This window comes from Equus quagga, chromosome 12 (assembly GCF_021613505.1).
Source record: "Equus quagga isolate Etosha38 chromosome 12, UCLA_HA_Equagga_1.0, whole genome shotgun sequence".
NCBI classification, from domain to species: domain Eukaryota; kingdom Metazoa; phylum Chordata; class Mammalia; order Perissodactyla; family Equidae; genus Equus; species Equus quagga.
In genome coordinates, this window is record NC_060278.1 from 21468240 (window position 1) to 21491678 (window position 23439).

At 49.3% G+C, this 23439-nt stretch overlaps 2 protein-coding genes across 2 annotated transcripts in view; one reads left to right on the forward strand and one right to left on the reverse strand.

Annotated features, from left to right (window-relative positions):
• Positions 1 to 1501: 1501 nt before the first annotated feature.
• Positions 1502 to 16813, reverse strand: ECHDC3 (enoyl-CoA hydratase domain containing 3). The gene is made up of 5 exons (XM_046679643.1): positions 16444 to 16813; positions 12228 to 12349; positions 10706 to 10803; positions 6244 to 6444; positions 1502 to 2336 (listed from the first exon to the last, which is right to left on the reverse strand). The coding sequence occupies exons 1-5, from the start codon at positions 16614 to 16616 to the stop codon at positions 2025 to 2027; spliced, it is 906 nt and encodes a 301-aa protein (XP_046535599.1). The 5' UTR covers positions 16617 to 16813; the 3' UTR covers positions 1502 to 2024.
• A 506-nt stretch (positions 16814 to 17319) lies between these two features.
• The window catches only part of USP6NL (USP6 N-terminal like), a 256580-nt gene continuing 250460 nt past the window's right edge, over positions 17320 to 23439 (forward strand). Inside the window, exon 1 of the mRNA XM_046678691.1 lies at positions 17320 to 17457. The gene's annotated coding sequence lies outside the window, so the exon portion shown is untranslated. The remainder of the gene's footprint in view (positions 17458 to 23439) is intronic.

Sequence of the window (23439 nt, forward strand, 5' to 3'; positions counted from 1 at the left end):
GAGCAGATTTTCCTTCTGGATTATTTTCTGCACAGGCGACTATTAAGATTTATAGCTGGTCCCTGGGCGCACATCGGCTCGCAGGCTAGGACGCTGGCCCAGAGGCCTCAGGATCTCCTGGTTTGAGGGTCTTGTGTGACTCACACAGAAACTGGGAAGTTAACTTTTGGTTTTGGTTTGCCAAATGTGGGAGGCGGCTTTGTTAGCTTCTCCAAGGCCCAGAGAGCGTATATAACCCCCTCTCCACACTGTGCGGTGGCCAGATGGCAGCCTCCACAGCAGGTGCCTGGAGAGGAAGCAGCGGTAGGGCCCCATGGACGGCATTATTTTTGAGCAGACCACGACAACCCAGTCCTTCACAAGCTACTTCAGAATCTCAGCCAGCTGTCTGCTAGCTTCGTCGTGAAAACTCCATTAGTGGTCTGTCAGTAGTCAAATCTGATGTCCCTTGTGCGCTACGTTCTGTAGCGAGGACACTTGGTCCGTTGCTTTGTTTGGAGAGCTGCCGCAGCACAGAGAAGCCATCCCTCAGGCTGGCCTCAGGCCAGCCCAGGACCTCCCCATGGGGTGGGCCAGCAGAAAGGGCTTCCAGGGCTTTCTGAGGCAGGTTGGAGCCCTCACTCTACCCCGTCTCAGCTGTCTGACCTTTGTCTCAAGCACTCATCTGTAAGTTGGACATACTTGTAGGCACTGCTGTGTGGGTTCTGGTGAGGATGAAATGAGAATGCAAAGGGTACCCAGCACCCACCACGTGTCCAGTAAACGGCAGCTCTGCTCATCTTTCTGCTCAGGAGGAGCACTCTTAATAACAAGCTCCTCCTTCCCCAGAAAGCACTCTTTTTCACCTTTCTAAACTCTAGCAAAGAAAACAATTGCCAAGATCAATAGAAACCAGTGAAAACACGATGGGATTTCCACACCAAGACAGGCCTGCCCCAGCGAGCTCAGCGGGAACCATGGTAGAGCTGCACGATGCTCTTTATCTTTGGCAGTGGTACCAATCACATTTATGGCCCCTTTCTACTCTTAGGTAAGATAAATTTGCTTTAAAAAAAAAAAAAAGGTCAGTCCACTGGGTAAGCTGGAGGACGAGAGATTTAGAACATTCTTGGGCCATACTGGACCAGCAGCCAGAAAACAATGTTAGCTCATGATCCAAACGCTAGCCCAGCGGGGGGACTCGCGTGTCTGCTGTTAGGTTGGATTCTTCACCAGAATCTGAGCAGAGTTTGCAAAGATCCCTGGGGCAGGTGATTCTCGGTGGGTGGAACATGTGTTCTGCGTCCCTCCCACCTCTCCTCCGTGTGTTTGTCCTCAGGTTTGGCCCAGGGTCCCAGTTTCACAGTATGTTGGACGGCCAGGACATTTCTTACAGGAACATCAGGCACCTATGACCTGTCCATCATTCTGGGCTTACAAAGAAAGAGTAAATTGATATTTTTCTTTTCTCAGATAGTTTACAGTCTGGGTGGGAAGATAAAATCAGCAGTCTCTCTAAATAATCATTTAAAATCATGTAAGTTTATTCCAAGGCCATAGGCATGATGATTTCTCAAGACTCAAGAAGATTTTCAGTGTGGAGAGTATCTTGTGGAGATGGGAAATGTTTCAGCTCTCTGGGGGAACCAGAACAACCTCCACCTTAGGGAGCGTTTCTGAGAGCAAGGTCTGGTTGGCATCCTTCTTTCACGTCTCGGTTTATCGTCACCTCCTCCCATGTCAGGGTGGTCCCTCATGGAAGCTTCTATGGAGGAGCATACCAAATAGCAGCCTTCTGCCAGAGCCAGCCAGCAGAGGCGCTCACTACCCTTAAGCACTTCATCTCACTCTCCATTCCATCCTTTCCCCATGGGACTGTGGTTTTTAACACAGACACATGCAGTGCAGCCATTACTAATGTTAGAAAAGCAGGCTGTCTTCCATTATAATCATAAGGCAGCAGTGGTGTTTGGGGCCCAGAAGGCAGGGGTGGGGGCTTCCTGAGCACTGTTCTCTCTCCGCTCCCTTCCTCTGGGAAGGCCGGCTCACTGTGCCCAGATGGGCTTTCTCTTCTGGATGAAGGCCTTGATCCCCTCCTGCCCATCTGGCAGGGCCAGGTTGTCCACCATGGTCTGGGAGGTGAGGTGGTAGGCCGTTCTAAGGTCCTGGCGCAGCTGCTTGTTGAAGGCGGCCTTGCCCAAAGACACCACGTGACGGCTCGAGGAGGCAATCTTTTTCGCTATTTTCATGGTCTCCTCCTCCAGCTGCCCTTCGGGCACCACTTTGCTGAGCAGCCCATGGAGCAAGGCCTCCTGAGCAGAAATGGGCTCCCCAGTAAAAAGCATTTCTGAGGCGACCTGAGGGAGGAAACACATGCGATTATTAAGGCATCTCCTCGTGACCCATTGCCCCCTACATCCCACCCTGTCCATGCCCCTCTCCTGACCTCTCTGCGACCTTGGCCCAGTTATCTGCATCCTCAGATAGCATCTCACCCGTCACCCATGAAGTCTTCAATACCCAAACTCCTGCCAGAGACAGATGGCATCTTCCTCAGAGCACGGAAATGTCAGTGCCCATGAGAGGGAGTCTACCTAGTCTACGCCCCTCTCTGGGCCTCAGTTTCCCAATCTGCCTAGTGGGATAATACTATCTAGCACCATTGATCTACAGTGATTTTACCCAAAGAGACTAGATTCTTTTTCCCTAGGAAAAAGAAGCCTGTTTATTTTCTAGTGAATCAGTACCATCTTTACTTAAAGTTTCTGTGTCGTGTGCTCTCGAAACTTCACATGAAAGAGAAGAAAACATGCCCTCTTACCCCATTCGCCAATCAGCTCCTGTGGCGGCCCCTCTTGGGTCGCCCTGACTGGTGGTGGGTTCATAGTCCCCTTCCCAGGGCTTCCACTTAAAAAGTGACCAAAGGCCCTTGAGGCCCAGGCTCACCCCGGGGCAGTGGGACCTGGGTCTGGAGTCGGATGTCCCCGACTTCCAATCCCAGATGGGCCACTCACTAACCACAGGGCCTTAAGGAAGCGAATAAAGGCTCCGAGTCGGTTTGCTCATCTGAACAACGGGAGCGAGCCCTCCATCCTCCTGCAGAATCGTGAGGATTAGAGAAAGTGCGGGTGAGGCTCACACCACAGTGCTGGATGCTCAGCGGGCACCTGAGAAATGCAGAGGCCCCTATTAACAGATTCTGATGCGGCGGGCCTGGGCGGGCCTGAGACCCTGTGTCTCTCCCAGGCGCTCTGGTGGTCAGCCCACCAGGCTGAGCAGCAAAACTTTAACACTCTTTCCGGCTTGGAAGTTCTGCTCTGTTCTAATTAGACTCTCAGGAAATCCGATTCTGCAGATACACAATGTTACCATGGTGAATAGGCGGAAGCAAGTGTTTCTGCCATGGAGAAATGACTGGTTTGGGAAGAGGGGGTCTGATCTTGTGGATGCTCTCCCGTGATGCAACTGCCTGAGGCGCTGGCCCTACATTTCTGAGCAAGGCCAACCAGCTCTGACTGGGGAAGGAAGCAGCTGCACCAGGCAGGTTGTTTCTATGGTGCCATAAAGACGTATTATTTAACTCACGCCGGAGGAGAGAAACACTTCACAAGTGTGGGAAACTATTCACGCCCAGGTTCAGTCTGCCTTGAACACAAGGGCTCCACTCCATTGTTTCTGCTCCCAGCAGCAAACCGCAGCCCTCGGTCTCCAGCACGGCTGCGCAGTTTCCCATGGTGACCAGCAGAGGGCACTGGTGACCCACACATGTGGCCTCAGCTGGTGTGCAAAGGGCCGAGCGTCCTGTCCAGGCCAGGCTGCAAAAGCACCTGCTGTGTCCCTGTGGATGTGCACGCGGACATGCGCCACCACCCACACACAGTTGACGGCCTCTGTATGGATGGGTTCGTATGGGTGCAAGCGAGCAATGATGACAGGCAGGTTTAGATTTTTGTGAACTGCTATTTTCCTCTAAAGGGGGCCACAATGTGAGAGCTGCAGATCCAGAAACCTGACAGAGGCGGAAAGTTCTGACAGACTTCTCCTCCTACTAGATTCCCTTTGTCAGTACTGCAATTTCAGCTTGGTGTTGACCCCAAACCCTCTATCTGCTTCATGCCTCCACGTAGCCCAACATCAACGAGCCCAAGGTGAGGGGCATCTGATGACAACTCGGAACCACTTTCAGATGGCCAAGCAAGAAAAAACTCTGAAGGCTTGAAAACAAGAATGCTGGGACGGACCACAGGGATCCACAGGCCTCCCGGGCATCAGACCCCGTGGAGCGCAGAGAGTCGGGAAACACTGGAGATTTTTAGCCTGTCTCCTGAGCAGGCCTGGCCCTTGCTGAAACCGTCTTTGGAAGGTAAAAGCTACTTTTGTTCTTATAACGTCCCGCCCCTTCTTCTGTCACACATGGGCAATCATGCAGTGTGATTCTGAGAATTGGGCTTCCTGGGAACTTAAGGCATGATTTTGTCACACTTCCCCCCTCTTTTTTTCTCAAGAACTAATTAAAATTTGACAAAGATGAGGTAATGTTTAAGTTTCTAGGATTCAATTTAAGCCTTGGTTTAAAAAGTTTGTTTTAAGAAAGAATGGATTCTTATCCTGACAATAGGGCTGATTTAAAGGTTTCAAATGCCTTGACACGGAACCTTCCAGAATGTCAGGTGTTGAAGGAGAGGAACAGCTGCAGGTAGGCTAACCAGCACAGCTGCCTTTGACAATGCAGAAGGCCTTGTGATGTCACTTGCACAATTATGAGACAGTTTATTAATAAGCTCTGACAATATATTTACAATGCGTTTTAATCTAATGTACTGGCACAAAGTAGAGACTTAAGAACTATTTATTGAATTAGTATATATACATTTAAGGTAAATGTATATCCTGACAGGATCCAAACACCACCTAGTCTGAGGACATTTTAGCTGTTGTGTTTGGACAGGTCACTTTTGCAGTGTGGAGCCCATGTTCAGCCCATTTTCCTAAGTGTGTGTGCTTGCAGGCATCTGTCTTCAGAATTTCCTTATGAACACACATTTCTGGGAAAACTAATGAGGAGGCACATGGAAGAAAGGAGTCTTCTCTAAACTTCTTGGTCCTGTCAGCTGACTTCCGTTGGGTCTCATTTCTTTTGCGTCTCAGGCATATGAGCAACTGCTAATTTTTGCAGTTGATGCTAAAATGGATGCTGTATTCTAGAAAGCACTTTAGGTTCTGTACTTGCTCTGGTATATGACTCCCTCTCCCCTTTTAAAAATAGATTTCCAATTGAGAATGAGGAAGTATTTTTCTCTGGAACAGGGAAACCACTGGTTTCCACTTAAGAGATGTTTAGTAAATATAATTTCTCGATGTTACAGGAAGAGAAGAAAGCTTCATGAAGAAAATGGACCTCACTTTGGTTACCAACGACATAACAGCTCTCGTAATATGGCTCCTTGTGGGGCAGAGTCAACATACCATGCACGGATACGCATCTTCCTGAAACTCAACTGTCGTGAACCTGACATACGCAGTCTATATATATAGATATATATACATATCTCAGCTACTTTCAGTCCATTCTAGAACCAGACAGATTGTCAGCCAACAACAAGCCAGTGCACTGGCTCCTGGCCTCTTGACACCGGCATCTGTCACCATGCTATTATCTCTCATAGGCAACCATTCAGTGCAACAAAACTGAGTCTCAAGTGCACTTCAAATAAGATTACAAAAATGTGTGCTTTTTTTTTTTTTTTGAGGAAGATTAGCCCTGAGCTAACTGCTGCCAACCATCCACGTTTTGCTGAGGAAGGCTGGCCCTGAGCTAACATCTGAGCCCATCTTCCTCTACTTTATATGTGGGACGCCTACCACAGCATGGCATGCCAAGCGGTGCCGTGTCTGCACCCACGTGCAGTTCGGGATCGGAACTGGTGAGCCCCAGGCCGCCGGCACAACGTGCGCACTTGACCGCTGCACCACCGGGCCGGCCCCAAATGTGTACCTTCATGAAAACAAACAAAAGAAATCCCAAAACCAAGGCAAGGGTGAAATGTGGTCGAAGCCCACTGTGAAAAGCTGCAGAGGAACAGCGGCTGGCTGCTCCCTCCCCCACACAAGACATTAGAAGGAATGTGGTGGCACATCTGGCCAGCTGTGCATTGGGCAGGACGTCCTGATTCAAATGGTGCTTTTAACAAGCGAATTCTGGAGCTAACCCTCACACACACTGGAGGGTCGCAGCGGAGACGGCGCTGGGGGGAATTCAATTACCTTTCTCGGCACTGCTCTCCCCAGGGCGACCCCAGGGGTGGAGCAGAAGAGCCCCAGGTTCACACCCGGGGTGGCAAAAGACGACTGGTCGCTCGCCACGGCGATGTCACAGCTGGCAACCAGCTGACACCCGGCAGCAGTGGCCAAGCCGTTCACCATGGCAATGACGGGGACGGGATGGTTCTGGATCAGCATCATGACCTGAAGGAGCAAACACAGCCAGTTCACTTTCAGCCAAGAGTGAGGGGCAGCACTAATGCTTAGTATTTGATATGAATTTACTGTTTTCGGAACGCTTTTTATAGGCATCAGTGTATCATTCTATGAAAAAAGGGTCAAAGAAGTGAGGCACAAAGAGAACTGAGTTGCATGAAATACCCACGATGAACCAGAATGTACAATGTGGTCTCTTGAGACCCCAGGAGGAAGGAGTCCTGTTTTAAAACCAGGACTTGAAGGCTCAGAGGGGAAGTAACTCGCCTCAGGCCACAAGATCCGCAAGCGCTCGCTGTGGGGTGTGAACCCGCATCTGTGGGACCCCAAGTCACTGGTCTCTCCACTCCAGCACGTCGCCGCTGCGAGGCGGCAGTCCCCTCTGACTGCTCCCCTACGAACCCATCTGGAGGACAGTGCAGACTGCGATCTCCGGGGCACAAACCAAACCGTTCTGTTCTAACGGTGCCTGCGCGGAGCCCTCATGTCAAAAGTCTGAAACTGGTATTTGGTACTTCCTTGAAAAATTAAGGTGGAAAGGGACTGGAAGGCAATTTCCTTAGTCATTACTGCTCAAATTACCACCATGAATAGTCTCTCAATTCTATTAAAATGCTGGGAACACCCTGCTGTCATCAAATAAACAAAATTCCTGAAACAGAGCCATGGGCACAGAGAGGGAGCGCCAGCTTGCTCATGGGACACCCCTCCCTCCCGTGAATCTCCAGAACTTCAACTTATTTTGGAAGCTCACGAAACAACTTGTTTATTTCTCCATTTCTTCATGACCCTCTAGACAGACTGTGCTGCTATGGTAACTTCAATTTATAAACAGTTGCTCTCTGAACCCAGCAGGGAGGGTGGCAAGGAGCAGTGACATCTGGCCTTGTTTCCCAGGTGGCAGCTCAAAGAGAACGCACCTTCACTGATTTGAAGATTGTGCCTGAGGAACGGACCTTCTGTTTTCATAAACATTTGATATTTGTCAGCTTTATGTAAAATAACTAATGATACACTGAAGGATAGAACATCGTACTCGAGAGTAGGGGTTCTTGACTTTGTTGGGGGGGTCGCCTTTTGAGGATCTTATAAATGCAATGCCCCTCTCCCTAGAAGAATGCACACGGACACACCCGTACCCCAAAGAGTTCCTGGGGTTAGGGGGTTCGTGCACTGCAGGTGAGGAGGGGGTGCTTACTACAGAGTCATTCTCAGAGGACTGCGACGGCATGGAGGAACGAGCAAGAACGTCTAAAGTCTTGCAGCAAAAAAGGAACAGATTTTGTTCAGCTCTGAGTGTCGTCTGTCACCTAACGAGCTGAAGTTACTTATGAAAAGCCATCTGACTGTGAGTAGAGCTGATCAGTGTGGGCTCCTGGCCGCCATCTATGAGGGGCTGGGATCCCATGCAACCTGGTGGGAAAATGCTTAGGGGATCCAGCCTACACCAACAGCATTCAAAATACTCATACCTTTTATAGGAATTCTACTTCCGAGACATAAGCTGAAGTAGGGTAAAAAGCTGTCTGCACAAAGATGTTCACCGAATCATTATTTTATAAGAGTAAAAAACTATAAGTAATATACATAGATAAAAATAAAAAGTGGCTATGCAAACTAAACAATATCCATTTAATGGAACGTTGTGTTCTCGTTACGGAATTTTCCCAGAGAAGTGCCAGCAAGGTGGTCTGGGGCTGGGTGGCGGTCTGGAGCCAGGCTGCTGGGGTCTGATGCCCACTCTCTCACTCACTTGCTGCCTAACCCTCAGTTTCCACATCTGTAAAATGGGTATAACAGTAGTGCCAACCTTACAGAACATGAGAATTATATAAACTCGTATGTCTAAAGTACTTAAAATATTACCTGGCACATAGTAAGCGTTCAATGCTATAATCATATTATACAATGATACAGTATAATCGCACCGAGGTATGATTATTCAGACAAACAGGTACACATGGAAAAAGATTAAAAAGAAAGATAGCAAAATATCAATTACAGTTCTCTCTAGGTGGTATGATCATGGTATAATATCAGTAATTTCATTTTTCCTCCTTTTCCTTTGGTTCTAAGAGATTTTCAAAATTTCCCATAATACGTACTTATTACTTTTATAATTATAAGATATTTTAAATAAAGTTAGAGAGCAATTCAGAAAAAACAAAGGGAATCTAGATAATAAGCAAGCTGAGATCATCAATCCCTTGACAGTCAAGAATTGATTATGCCTCCTGTTTTGCCTCCTGAATTGGGTAATTTTTTTGGTCCTGCTTACTCCAAAATTTCACATAAAGTTAACTCTGACCCAGCCAACAGAGCAGCGTTACTGAGGGTTCCGTGTTGTTTCGAAAAGCGAGAGGCCTGTCCCACTGTCATTTCAGTGGCGGGTGTGAGGAGAAAGAAGAGTTTCTCTCTGGACCAGGGTGTCCACCTTCAAGCTTCACCAGGACAGAAGGGAGACAGGGACAGGTGTCCGGTGAGGGCCGCACCCTCAGCTCACACAAGGTTGTTTTCGCTCTTCCATAACCAAGGGTTTCTCCTCATTCTCAACCTGCCCTGTGCCCGATTTGTAAATAATTAACCATCACGCGGTACTTGTGGTTGGTAACAAATTTGCTGTAGTTTTTATAGCTGCTGAGCCAATGCAGGTACCTTTATCTTCCTTTCTAAAATCAAATTTTCTCATGCATGAACCAAACAATGAAATATCTAGCTCATTCTGTTCCAATCTGCCTGCTGATTACACTTGGAAATTGACATCTTGTACAAGTTCATGGCGCTCATGTTTATCCAGGATAATTTAATAGTCTTAGGAAAAGTATTAAAGAAATCAATGCACTTTCACTCCGATTTCACCGCTTTAGGGCTGGGTCCTGTGCAGGCTCTGCACAGGTCTTTCCAGTAAGCCGGGGGCATCGTGGGCTGGAGGCCTCCCCGAAACCCGGCCTCCATCCTCTGAAGCAGCCCTGGCTCCCCTGTGGCCCTTTGCGAACCCATTTAGACCTCGGTTCCTGCCTACACCCCTGCAGAGGGATAAACGCAGGCCCTCGAGGGAGGAGGGACAGCCCTACTGGTTGTCTTCAATGAGCGTCTATTTGGCCAAACATACTGGGTATTGGTAGAAAAATAACTTCTAAAGCACGAAGCCTTGGCAAATACAGGAGCAGAACGTTACATAAACATCATTAATGTGAAACAAAAAAGAGGCGGCCTTGCTCCCACCTTTCCATGAAGCCTCGAGTCAGTCGCTTTTCCAGTCTGTCCCTCCATGAAATGAGACAACGATAATCTGATCTCCTTATGGGTTTCTGGAAGGGCAAGGAAGACAAAGGGCGGACAGCGAGGCATCGTAGTCACCTTTCTGTCCACCTCCCTGTTGCTCACCTCTGTCTACATAGTTGGTATTTGTTAATATCTGTTGAGTTATTCATGACCAAACAAATGAATAAGTCAATGAATGAGTGAAAAATTAGGTCAAATAATCTTAGGGTCAGGTTATGAACCTGTTTTATATGTCTTGTTTCTCAACTACATTTCCAGTTTCAGTTTGGCAGAAAACCTTTTTTCCTTGTATTTCTTTGAAGTATTATACATATATTAGTGCTCAATAAATACTCATGAAATGAACAATGTGTTACTTAAAGTTGGATTCTATATTCAATTTCTTTATCATCTAGGGGTTGATTTGATGTATTTATAAAACATCCCAAACTCTCTGTTCGTCCTCCTCTATGTCTGTTGGCAATTTCGCTCCTTAATATGGTAAAGAGACAGAAAGGAAGGAGAGGCGAAATTAAGAGGTTTAATTTTCCTACTTAGAGGTGGTCATTATAAAGGTTGGTTGAAAGAAGAGTTTGAAAATAATTTTAAAAATCATATTTATTCCATTTATGAATGCTCTTTCCCATTAACAGAGTTGTTTTAAAATTTTAAAAATTATAATCAGCTCAGGTTCTTTCTCTGTAAAGATATTTCCATCCTTCACCTCTTCCTTACGTGTATACAAAGATTCCCCCATGAAGCTGGAGGTGGCACTGTCAGCAGCAGCATATATATTACTTTCTTGAATATAACAAGATCAACAGCAAACACTGGATGAAGGATTCACAATGACCACAGAGGTTTCAGTGGTTCTGCAGTGGTAGGTCTCATAGATAAAACCTTATCTGTAAACTAGAAGCCTAATTCCATATTTAACACAATTATCATTTTCAGGCTTGCAATGTCGACCGTCATCCTGACTTACCTCAGAACAGGTGCGAAACACTTCAGCATGATAATCTGGGCTTTGCTCATCCGTCAGTTCCCTTAGGTCATGCCCAGAAGAAAATACAGGCCCCTCAGCTGCCAATGTTTCCAGTTGAGAAAAGAGAAGAAAAAGATGTAAACACCCAAAGTGGAGAAGTTCCCTTACCTGTCTACTGAACACCTTGAGCGAACAATGGTAGCGATGCTGTGGACCCTCAGAGAAAGTGAATGGCCCAATTTTGATAAGAATAACCACAATTATCCTGAAGAGTTACAGCCAGTATTTCATGATGACAACACAAGGGGAGGTATCTGTACTCTGAAAGGTCCGTGGTGGAAACAGATGAAAACAGGTGGAAAAGGATGAAGACAGGCAATTACAAACAGAAGGCTCAGCAACTTGTTTTCAGAGCTGTTCCTCTGGTTTCACACTTCTATTTCTTGATCTGACTTGATCTGACCTGAATGTATCGACTCACACAAGTCCATCGAAACCCACCATGCAGTGTCCCTGTCATTGAGTCTACACATAACAGCCACCCATCGGGGTTGGCACTGGGAAAGGGAGAGTGTGAAGAGAACCCCTTTATTTATATAAACAAGGGATCTGAGGGTGTGGTTTTATTGTTATTGTTGTCATTAACAACAATGACAAGATGTGATTCCACTGGTAAGCTAACGCTTTCTCATATTTTCCTTTCATGGTGGCTTTCTTGATAGGCAACATTATTCCCTTTAAACAAGTGCAGAAATTGTGTCCTTCAGAAGTTGGCTGCCTTTGCTGCATCCAGGTCATACCCACACGGCTGCTGGACTCTACTAGTTATTTTCCCTTCGCCACATAAAGCAGTTGGAAATTTATATACAACCATTGATAAGAAGGTAACACTCTCCAGAAACACTGATGCTTAATTTTTAAAAAAAGTGCATCAGAGAGCAGCATCCATTTTATTTTTCTGTGGCTGCTTTAAAATACTGACGTTGTTATCTTTTTAGACCACCACCATCATTGCCAGTAATTTGGTAAAAATTCCTACTGGAAAAAGAGCCTGGACAGAAATGAGCAAAATATGGCACCCTCTCTTGAAGAAGACTGCAGATATCGGTTGAAAGCTTGGTAAGAACAGAAAAACAAACCAATCAAATGCCCTAGCAGTCCTGCCCTCGCCGACTAGGTAGTCTACCCAAAGGGTTAGGATTAAACCCATCTCATCAGGTCCACCAGGAAGTCAATTCTCTGATTTTGATGGGCAGACCATCACAGCCAAATGGTGCAATGTTTTGTGTCTGATACAAAGGAAAAGACATATATTTTCACTGCACAGTAGTCTTCACTATAATTTCCACAGTGTTAGGACCAAGGCTCCCACTACACACGAGTTTTCCATAATTAATGTTCTTGTAAAGGAGTTTTAAAACAATTCTCCCATTAAGTGAGGGAATGCCTCAGTTAACCGAAGAATTTTGAGAACTCTTTTCTGGGTCCCGCAGAACACTGAGGACGGATATCAGATTAATACCTGAAATGACAATAACTTTCAGATCTTGGCTTTCGGCTTCATGAAGAATGTCACTCTGGAGAGATTTCAGCATTGCCAGTGACAGTGCGTTCCTCTTCTTTGGGTTGCTCAAGACGATGTTCCTGCAAAGAACATTTTATAATTACTGGGTCATGCACCTGTCAAAACAAGGGAAGACCCCTGGAATTCCTTCCTAAATTGGGAACTATTTTTAAAACACCAGAAGGAGAACTGCAGGTGCTCACAGGCAATTGAGAGGGTCTGTCAACTCTCTGGAGGTACAGCTAAGTCAAATGCGGGGACCACCTGAAATGGAGGCTGGGTTCTCCCCCTTTCCCTTGATTTGCTTCTGTTTTTCTCCACGTTTGCTGTCAGAAACCTGACCACCACCTCCACAGAGAGGGCAAGTCAGAGCAGCTCCACAATCATCGCTGCCCACGCTGGGAAGCTGCGAGGTTTGGAAGACAGCGGTGGGAGCCAGAGGAAGCTGCCACACAGTGCTACCTTCCACTTATTTCTTCTTCTTGTTCTTGAGAAAGAATAAGGCTAGCAGAGGAGCCAAGAAGGAAATACGCCCCCAGATCTCCTCCTACCCACCCCACAGAAGAGGCAGGGAAGGTGCAGCTGCCAATACACGTTTACAGCAGCATTTTCCCATTTTTTTTAATAGCAGCATCCTGTGATTCCGCAAAATAATCCATGCTGCCCGAGAACGGGATATGGGAAGATGAAAAGGATGGAACCGTGCACGTCATTTCACAAAAGCCCTGCTTGCTATTTTAAGGTACCCCACCTGCTGATTAAAATAACCTGTATTGTCACCTTACTGCCTCTACACAGAAATGTCTTACTTTTGCTGTTATAAGAAACAGGAGGCAAGCCAGACATCAGATTATTGTTGTATATTTTAAATCTGTTTCCCATCAGCGTCCACCCACGTTTTCTGCCTTCCTCATTCTTTTTTTGAATCTGATAATCCTACTGCTATGTGTCAACTAGGATCCTCCATAAACATCCTCCTGTATCCCTGTTTTCTGGAAAACCACTTTGATGACTGAGTTTATTTCAATGCAGTAAGAATAACCATTTTCTTTGGAAGACCATTTCAGGTTTGCTGCCATCTTCCGGTGGCTGTGGTCTTCATCGCTTTGTTTCTCATAAACAGGTTCTCTCCTAAGTACAGAAGTGACTTGTAGCTGACAGGCTGATAGACTTTGAAACCTGTATTTGGGGACTGGTGGTTAGACAGCTGCTGATAACCTTTCCAGTAAGATAATGAGTGTGCTTGCTGCAGCAAACCTAAAAAACTGCCATTCCATCAGTGACAAATGCTTAAATTAAATTCTAAGGCTTCAGGCAACATTGTGTAAAAAGGCGCCAGCCCCCAAACGCCCTTGCTGCATGGCAGTGTCTGTTCAGACGCATCCCATCGATCCTTTGGGTCGTGCGTCACACACGCTGCCAGAGTGCCCGAGATTGCTGAGTTCACTTTTCAACCCAGTGTAACCAGGCTTCTGTTCCTGCCACTCCTTTAAAACTGGTCTCCCCCAGAATCTCCTTCTTGCCAGAACCAAATCCGATGGCCATTTGGATCTTGCTCTCCTTCTAGAAGCACATTCCTCCTCTCCTGGTTTCTTAGTACTTCTCTGGCCGGTCCTTCTAGACTTCTTCCATGGGCTCCTAGCCTTCTGCTAACCCCTCAATGCCAGCGATCCTCGGAGCTCCCTCCTTCGTCCTCTTCTTGTTCCATACACTCTTCCCAGGCAACTTCCCCATGGCCTTGGTATCAATGACTACTTCCATGCTGACGACTTGTAATCTTCGCCCTAGTTCAAACCTCTCTCCTGAGTTTCAGCTCTCTAAGTTCATTCAAATGTCTCCTGGACTTCACCATTGCGGTGTCTCTTGGCAACCTTCTCCCAGCTCCCACACTTGCCCCTCCTCTCTCCCTTATCTCAGTGCTGTCACTCAGATGCCCAAGTCAGAAACCAAAAGCCACCTTCGATTGCTATTTCTTCCTTGTTCAACTGGTCATCAAACTTGGTTGATAAAACATCCAAAAAATCTCACCAGTCTGAATTCTCCTAATGGCTCTCTTGCTTCAAAACCCGTGATGCCTTGCACCTAGAGCTTCACCAACATGGCACTCGTAAGAGGGAATCTCTCAGAGAGTGAGGTCACGGTCAGGGAATGTGATAAAAGTGTAATGTTTCCATTTAGGAGGCGAGAGATGGGCCTTGTAGATGCCCTGATGAGCTGTCTGAAGATCTCCCATTATTGTAAACCACCAGAGGGTCCAGGAGGCGAGGTGTCGTCATGGTTACACACAGAGGAGACACTGAACGGATACCTGCTGACTGCATTAAAGACCAAAAAGAGTATCTATTTTTCACAGCCAATTCTACCAACTGCGGTGATTTTCTCCTCTCATCTAGGTTTTTGCCAGCTCTTTGAAACCTAACTGCTGAGTACAGTGAGATGGTGCAGCAGAGTGGGAGGCGGTCTGGAGGCAGGGGGCCTTTCTCTGACTCCTGGCATTCCTAGCTCCTGGCTGTGTGGCCTTGCACAGGCTGTCACCTCTCTGAACTTGCTTCCTCACCGTTAAGTGGAGATAACATTCTCTATGTCGCAGGCTGTTGTAAGGGTTGGGGGTCATGAACGTGCAGTGTCTAGCACGGTACCCAGCTCAGAGCTGGCCCTCACTACATGGCAGTACCATTGCTGAGAGAAACAGCTTTCAAGAGGGACACTCGAAGCATGACTGGGGTGCTCAAGCTCACCTACTTAGTGCCTAACGTTGTACTGCTGGATTTGGGGTTTTCCTACCTCCAAAATGATTCTCAGCATTTATGACAGATCCTTCCCATCATCTCCCTTTCTGCTTCATGTTTAACTCTGGAGAACTCAACCAGGCCTTCTTTCGTCCACCGGCTGCCATGCCAGCAGTCCGGCTTCTGACCAGATGCAACCAGATCCACCCTTGAAAATGGGCAAGAAGGACGCCCACCTGGGCCCTGTGTTTCTTTAGAGCACCCTGACAGGCCTTCTTCCCGCTGTGGCCCTCCAGCTCAGCAAGAAGCCCACTGGGATAATGGGTGTGCCCACCTGGAAATCACCACCCTCTTCCAAACCCCTCTGCAGTTACTTGAGACCCTGGAATTCCCTGGCTCTGCACTGGGCAACCCTAGGACCATGGGGTGGCTAAGAGCAGTTGTCTATAGAGGGTGAGGGGCTAGAGAGAATATGGGCATACTGGATGGGGTGCCAAGCTCCTGGCAGAGCAGCAGAAGGAGGGGTGGAGAGGTGGGAGGGGGTGAGTGCAGGGTGGGAAGAAAAGGAAAAAACTGCAGGCCAGCAGCTGGCTTTCCACTGCTTCTGGGGGAACTCCTAGGAGCATGAAGATTGTAAATTCAAACACAGCCTTCCAGGTCTTATGAAGATCTACTTGTCAGGGGAGGGGAAGAAAACATGTTTAGCAGTTAGCTGGATTCCTAACTTTTAAATATTTCGACGGGCAATGTAGGCCTCTGTTGCCGTGGGCCTTGCAAACGTCACAGCGAGGCCCGGATGGGGCCAGTGGCCCTTCAATCTTGACTGCCCGCCTCATCGTCCAATTTCCAGTTTGTGCACAGGCATATTTTTTTAAGGGATTTTGGCTTGCTGAGCCAAAAGGCAGAGCTCAGAGTGGTGTATCCTTCGTCCTATTGACCGGCCCCCACCACGCGGGCACTTGGGGAGAGGGCCACAGAGCAGCTCCCCGAAGCGTAACCTGACCCCGCAGCCAGGTCAGGTTTGCGCCAGGCACCCCAGCTCTCCTGACCGGCTTTCTCAAAGTCCACAGCAGCGGTGGGCCACCCGCACAGCGGCCCACGCTGAGCTCCAAAGTCCAATGACAACTCGGCCCCCGAGGGGCTTAGGGGAAGTGCTGGGCCGTCTGAGACAATCCCACTTAAAATCCCCCGCGTGTGTCCTGCAGGGTCCCCAACACTACCATGCGCGCGCTCGAGGCCTCTGCAAACCCCGCATGCGCGGCCATCCCCGCCGCCGGACCGGGCAGTGACAGATCAACGGGGACTCGGCGCCGACGGCGCGCCCACCAACCCGGCCTCGGAGGCTCCACCTTGGCGGCGGGCGCTCCCCGCCCACCCCTCCTCCCGGTCCCCGCCGTCCGCCCCAGGTGGTCCGGGGGCCAGGGCGCCAGCCGCCCCGCGCTGACCTGATGCCGTCCTGCTGCCGCACGCTGGTGGGTCGCGGCCCGGGCTCCGGCTGCCCGGCCCCGGCCGTCCCGCGGCTGCAGAAGCCGGCGACGAGCGGAGCCCACGGGCTGCGCCGGAGCCAGCCGGGCCCCTTGGCCCCGAAAGCCCGCACGCCCGCGGCGGCGGCGGCCATGGCGGTCAGAGACGCGGTCCGGAGGCCGGACACCCGAGGGCTGCGGGACGGAGGCGCTCCGAGGGGCGCTGGTGCGAGCCAGCTGCTGGCACAACGGAGTGGGAGCTCCCACGCCCAGGCCGCTATCGGACGCCTCTCCCCGGAGGGACCCCTCCCCCGCCCCTCGGCCCCCAACCTTCAACCCTCTACCCCTAACGCCCCCCCCCCGGGTCCACGGCCCCGCCCCCCCCCCCCCGCCCCGGCCCCGGGCCCCTGTTGCCCCGCCCCTGAGCCCCCTCCCCGTCCCGTCCCCGACGCCCCGCCCCTCGCCCCTCCGCCCTAACCCCTTCGGCCCCAGGCTCCCTGCACCGCCCCTGATCCCGCCCCCGGCCCGCTGCTCCACCCCGGCCCCCAGGCCCTGTCGCCCCGCCCCTGACTCCCTCCCCGACGCCCCGCCCTTCGCCCCCACGCTGTCTGCCCCGGGCTCCCTGTACCGCCCCTGAACCCGCCCCCGGCCCGCTTCTCCACCTTGGCCCCCAGGCCTGTCGCCCCGCCCCTCGCCCCGCCCCGACGCCCCGCCCCTCGCCCCCACGCCGTCTGCCCCGGGCTCCCTGCACCGCCCCTGAACCAGTCCCCGGCCCGCTTCTCCACCTTGGCCCCCAGGCCCTGTCGCCCCGCCCCTCGCCCCGCCCCGACGCCGTCTGCCCCGGGCTCCCCGCGCCGCCCCTGAACCCGGCCTGGTGCCCCTAGCACTTGGAAGGGGTGGGACCGGGGTGAAAGGTGCCGACGCTAAACCTGGAGGCTGGCCAGGCGGTTTGTTGGCCTTCGCAAGACCGGATAAAGAGTTTAAAGGAGGCGAGAGGTGGGTTGGCTTATTCCTGTCAGCACCGACGCCGAGAATGTGGAGGCTTGCCTAGATTAGAAACAGGAGTGTCCTCAGGCAGTGGCTGATGTGAGCTGTGGACGCAGGTCTCTCAGAACGTGAACTTTATCCCCCTCAGGCGTTGACTTTTGCATGCTTCGTGTCCTCTCTTACCGAGAACCGGTGGGATCTGCATGTATTTTTTGGGTTTTTCAAATGCACCCAGGAGGGAAAAGGAGACCCTTTTCAGGATGTAAGTGGCTGGCAGGGGCTGGACAGGGCATATCCTGTGGCTGATGAGAATATCCTCATGGTCACTTGCTAGTTAACTGCTTCCCTGTATTCGTTAAATTCCCAAAGTCTGGAGATGTGTAGGACACGTGGAAGAAATGGTCTTGGGCCTCATGATCTTACACTTAAATGGGGCAATTCTTGGCTTTTGAGTTTTAAAAGCCCAGCACTTGGGGATTGGAAAGAACACCAAACAGGCATAATAACCTCGCGGGGCACTGAGGAATCAGAACAAGGCCTCCAGCCTGAGGCCAGATTAAGGTCCCCCAGGTTTGGGAGTGAGAATAGGGCAAGTAGGATGTGTAGGAAAAGCCAGAAGAGGGTAACTGTGGGGGGGATTTGGGAGAGGGAGTGGTCCAAAACCTGCTGGATAAGAAGTGGGGATGGCAGGAACCCCGGCGAGGGCCCAGGCAGGCTTCTGCCTTTCCTTGGTAGAACCCCAGGGGAGTCATGAGGCTCTGGGTGGCGTGGAATGTCTAGGCAGATGGGCCTGAACACCCATAGCCCAGTGTGATGCTGTGACTGCAAACTGGTCGCTGTCCTCTGAGAGAGGTCTGGACCCCAGGAGGCCCTGAGGTGGGGAACAGAGGAGGACTCAGCAATGTAGGTTGACAAGTGGAAGACAAGGTGGGAATGAGGGCATCCTGGATAGATGATGCCACCTGTACCCTTTAGATAGGCTAGAATGTGCCCAGGTAAGAAAAACAACCACAGTGAAAACTAGTCTAAGTGGCTCAAACAACAAAGCCTCATTTCTCACTCACACTACAGGTCTGCTGCAGATCAGCAGAAAGCTTTGTGCCAAGTCAGTACTGTCCTCACCCAGGGACCTGATGGAGCAGCCTCTCTCTGGAAGGTTGCCAGTCTCTGTGGCAGAGAGAAAAAAAAAAGAATGAGGAGAAGCATGAACAGGCACTTAAAGCTTCCTTCTGGAATTGCCACTTGCTCTTGAGTTTCATTTGCTGGAGCAAGTCATGTGGCCACAGTCATTGCCTTCAGGTGTGTGGGGAAGTACAACCCTCCCTGATGTTTGGAAGAAGGGAGCCAGAATCTTTTCAAGCACTTGCTACCTAAAGACTACCACAATTGCCCAAGCCAGCACAGTCTTGGTGTTATAATCTGACTTATGGTTATTACTCAGGGATACAACTCCAAATTGGCTTAGATTAAGTTTCTGCTGTCAGGCAGAATGCGGGTTTAAAATAGAAACTAAGCTTGTAAATGGAATGAAGTTAAATTTCCAGAACACTCGAATTTGTATCTCTCCTCTTAGTCATGCCAAATGCAGAAGAGGCAGAGCGTGCTACCCAAGGCTGCAGGACCTGCAGAATAAAGAAGTCTGATCAGAATTATCACCATCATGGGCCAAAGTCCACCAGCAGAGGACATTTCTCACCTTCGGACTAGGATTAGTTTCGCCTGCAGGATGGGAGATTTGGTTGGGAGAAGCAGAGACTGCTCCATCCCAACATAGGATTTGGAGTAGAGGCGAGAACTGGAATCTAGGGTTTTGAGCAAAAGAAGGAATTAGAAGGGCGCTCGGAGCCTGAAAGTTGCAGATGAAAGTGGAAGGTTTCAGAGACACCTGCTTCTGAATTTTGTTTAGTAATAATAACAGTCGCTCTTTAAGAAGCCCCTGCTCTGTGCCAGTGCCTGCATTAGGCGCTTTACTTCTGCCCTCTCAGGATAGCTTGTGAAGCTAGTATCACCAGCCCAGTTCAGAGAGGTTTTGCCAGCCCCGCTCCCACTCAGCACAGTGGTTACAAAGTTGGGACTGGGAGCTGGAGGTCACTGAAGGACAGGGCTGTGATGGAGGTTTCTGTGCTCATCTAAATTCCTGCACCTGCTGTCCCATCCGTTTCATGTCTCCTTCCTCCCCACGTTTCTTTCAGAGCCTGTAGCCCTGGTTTGAGGGTGGTCAAACACACAAAGAGGGGAGTGGAGATGGACGGCTATGGCATTATCCAAGCTGGAGTCGCTGTCGCTTGCTGGAACGCTCGTCCATCCTTAAGCAGTGCGAGAGTCTTTTCATTCAGGCTGTTTCTCCAGGCCTCCTCTCCCTCTCATTAATTTTGATAGGGGCTGCATGTCTTTCTTCTCTCTTGTTCAGTGCCCTTCTAATCTATTTTTCCACACGGGCCCTCTCCCTGACACAATTTGATTTCCAGGTTGCTAGCAGGCTTCTCTCTGGCTTTGATTTATGTGCTCCTTCCCTGGGCCACATGTCTTTGCCGTACAGATGTGTCTTTGCTACCTTTTCACGGTTCCTTTAAAGACCTACAGATGCTTGGCAGAACGTTGCAGAAATAATGCAGAATAAAAGACGGTTCCAGGGAGCCTGGTGTCTCCGGCTTAATGTAGGAAGGAAGGAAGATTTAGAACTCCTCAGGGTGCAGAGAAAGGAAAGTGAAGGGCAGATTTTCAGCTGCTGATGGAGTGGTTTTTGAACTTCTTTTTATTGATTGCAGGCCCTTCTAAGACAGGCATCTAATGACACGGTTCAGAGGTACGACGTGAAAGGGGAGCTGGGTTTCAGTGGACATCCTCTGGCATCCGGCTGATTCTCCACCCTCATTCTCCCCACATCTGTCCCCCCTCATCCCAAAAAATGTCATGTGAGGGTCAAGCACCCATAAACCAGAAACAGCTGCAGGTGGTTGTCGATGTCACAGTTCTATTATTTTATATTTTGTTTGTAATCCACCAGTCGTTATCCATGCCTTTTGCAAACCTAAAATTTTTTCACAGGGACCCATGCCTCAAGGTGGGTGAAAAGTAATTTAGAAATTAAATGGGTTGAGGATGGGGATGCGTGGATGAAATGAACTTCCTTTTATCCCCACTTAGCACAAATTCTTGAGTTTACTCATATAACTTAAAACAAAGGAACTTGGTAACTTCAGGTAGCGGATGTGGAAGAGTGATGTAAACTGATGAAGAAGCATGTGTTTCATGGTCGTGGCTGTAGATAATGTTTTTTGTTTTGTTTTGTTTTGTGGTGAGGAAGATTTGCCCTGAGCTAACATCTTTGCCAATCTTCCTCTTTTTTTTTTGTGAGGAAGATTAGCCCTGAGCTAACATCTGTGCTAATCTTCCTCTGTTTTGGATGTGGGTCGTTGCCTCAGCATAGCTGATGAGTGATATAGGTCTGTGCTGTCCAGGATCCGAACCCACAAACCCCGGGCCGCTGAAGCGGAGCACAGGGAACTTAACGGCTACACCACTGGGCCAGCCCCTAGACAACATTTTGAATGAGCTTGCCAAGTTGAAGGATCCTAATAGTGGCATTGCTGGAGACTTTCTGGAGAGCAAGGAGTCGCTTGGGAGAGGAATGTTGGACGTTTGATCCAGTAATTGGTGCTAGAGAACGACAGCCATGCGGAGACCACAGAGTCATTCAGCTCATCACCGTTCATGGTCCCTTGGCGAGGAAGGGACAAGAGATCACAGAGCAAGCTAGCCTCCAAAAAACAAGTCACAGAGCCACCGCAGGGGTGGGACCCCCTGGTTCCTGTCTTCTACGTCTCCTGCATTTGCACCACACCTCACAATAATTATAATCCCATGACAGAAGAGAAGGTAAATTACATTTCAATACTTTACGAAGAGAGGGAAAAGCAGTGGACATCCAGGCATGGAAGAGGTTAACCTTCAGGCAAATGGAGCATTCTGCTGTACAAGTGATCTACTGCTGGAATATTCCAGATAACCTCAGCGCAGAGTTAAGGTGGTGGTGGGGAGGGGAGAGGGAGTGTGTGCTTGACTGGAAGAGGAGGGGTGACTTCCTGCTTGGTTGCCGGGAGGAAGGCATGGGGCAGGTTTAGTTCTTGGTAGTTACTAGAGACCTAGTTTGAGGACTGTAGCAAGTTGCCTCTGAGCCTGTTTCCTCATCTGTAAAATGGGAGAAATAGTACTTTCATCCATTCAAAAAATATGTGTTGAGCGTATCTTGTGCTGATCTAGGCACAAGGTCCTGATCTCGGCATTAGGGAGAGGCAGTGAACAGAACTGTGTCCTCGCTCTCAGAGGGCTGGAATTCTAGTACAGGGAAGCAGAAAATGAAGAGCTTTGTGGATGGTATTTCAGATGGTGATGAATGCCCTGAGAAGGGTAAAGCAGAGTAAGGGGCGGAGGGAGGGGGTCAGGGAACGTGAGAGAAGAGGATGTTGGAGCAGAGACCAGAAGGAAGTGGGAAGTGAGGGAACAAGTCAGGCAAGTGTCCGGGAAGAGAGCCAGCTGGCCCAGGGGACAATCACAGAGGCGCAGGGCAGGAGGGCTTGCAGGGTGTCAGGGACAGAGGGAGGGGGGAGGGAGAGGTGGCGGGGTCTTTCATTTAGGGGGCAGTGAACTCTTGGCTTTTTGACACTGAACGAGGTGGGGAACCACAGCAGGTTTTTAGCAGGGGGAGTGAGTGACACAACTTGACTTACATGTTCAAGTGATTTCCCTGGATGCTGTGTTGAGAATAAACTGTAGGTGGCAAACAGCAGAAACCAGGAGATGAGCCGGGAGGAAATGGCGCTAATCCACTGGAGAGAGGATGGGGTCAGACAGGGACCTGGATTGGGGAGGGGAGGGGAGTGGGGCTGGGGGAGGGGTTGGGAGCAAGCGGAAAAGTCTGCATACACGTCTTTCTATTTTGAAGGTAGAGTGGACAGGATGTGCTGATAAGTCGGGTGTGGGGGTAAGAGAAGGAGGGAGTCAGGGATGACTCTCAGTATTTTGGCCTGAGCAACTCATTTTTAGCCCAAAGCTGTTATGATTGTTCTACAGTGTGGCAAGTGGTATAGAACGCTGTTGATGAGCGTTGACGGGGACCACACAGCCTGGGTTCAGATCCGGGCTTCACCACTGACCTGCTGTGTGAACTGGAGCATTTTACTTAACCTCTCTGTCTCCATTTCTTTGCGTGTAAAATGGTGATGGCAACACTACCTACCTCAAGAGTGAGTGAATAAATGTAAAAAGCTTAGAATAGTGGCTGGCATATGGCAGGCTCCCTATAAGTGTTTGCTGTTGTTCTGTTAAATGATATATGTGTAATGTTTGCATATACATGCATGTGTCATATAAGCTTGGGAAATGCAGTAAATGGTTGGCTGCTATTCTTTTTTCAACAGAAATTTATTGAGGTGAAGGCCACGGTTATGAGGACGTAAACTGAAAAGATTCTACTCCAGCCCTCCAAAAGCTCACAACTTAGGGGGGATTTGGACCTACAGACAACAATTTGCATGTAATAATAGTAAGGACTGAAATGGATAATTATGCAAAGTAAAATGGGAGCATACAGAAAAGGGGCTACACTTAGGGGTTGCTAAGCGTAGAGGAGGGAGCATATGAACTGAACGTTAAGAGACGAGGAAACAAAGCCCCAAAGAGGTGAAAGGACTATGAAGCCAGATGACTTAGCAGTAGATGCAGAAGAAAAACACTAGAATTCCAGAATTCCCAAAAACTGGAGGGCCAGCAGCCAGAGCTGACTTCTCTTGGATTCTTGAGGGGAGCTTTGGACTGTAATAGAGTGAAAAACATTAAAAGAGAGTAGCTGTGAGCCAGTACCCGCCGCCGGGCAGCCTTCTCGATCTGTGTTCATCTGATGAGCCCTGTGTGGAGCTGAGTGGCTCTAAAGCTCATTGGCCTTTTTAATTTTATTGAGGTTAATTGACATATAAAATTATATTAGTTTCA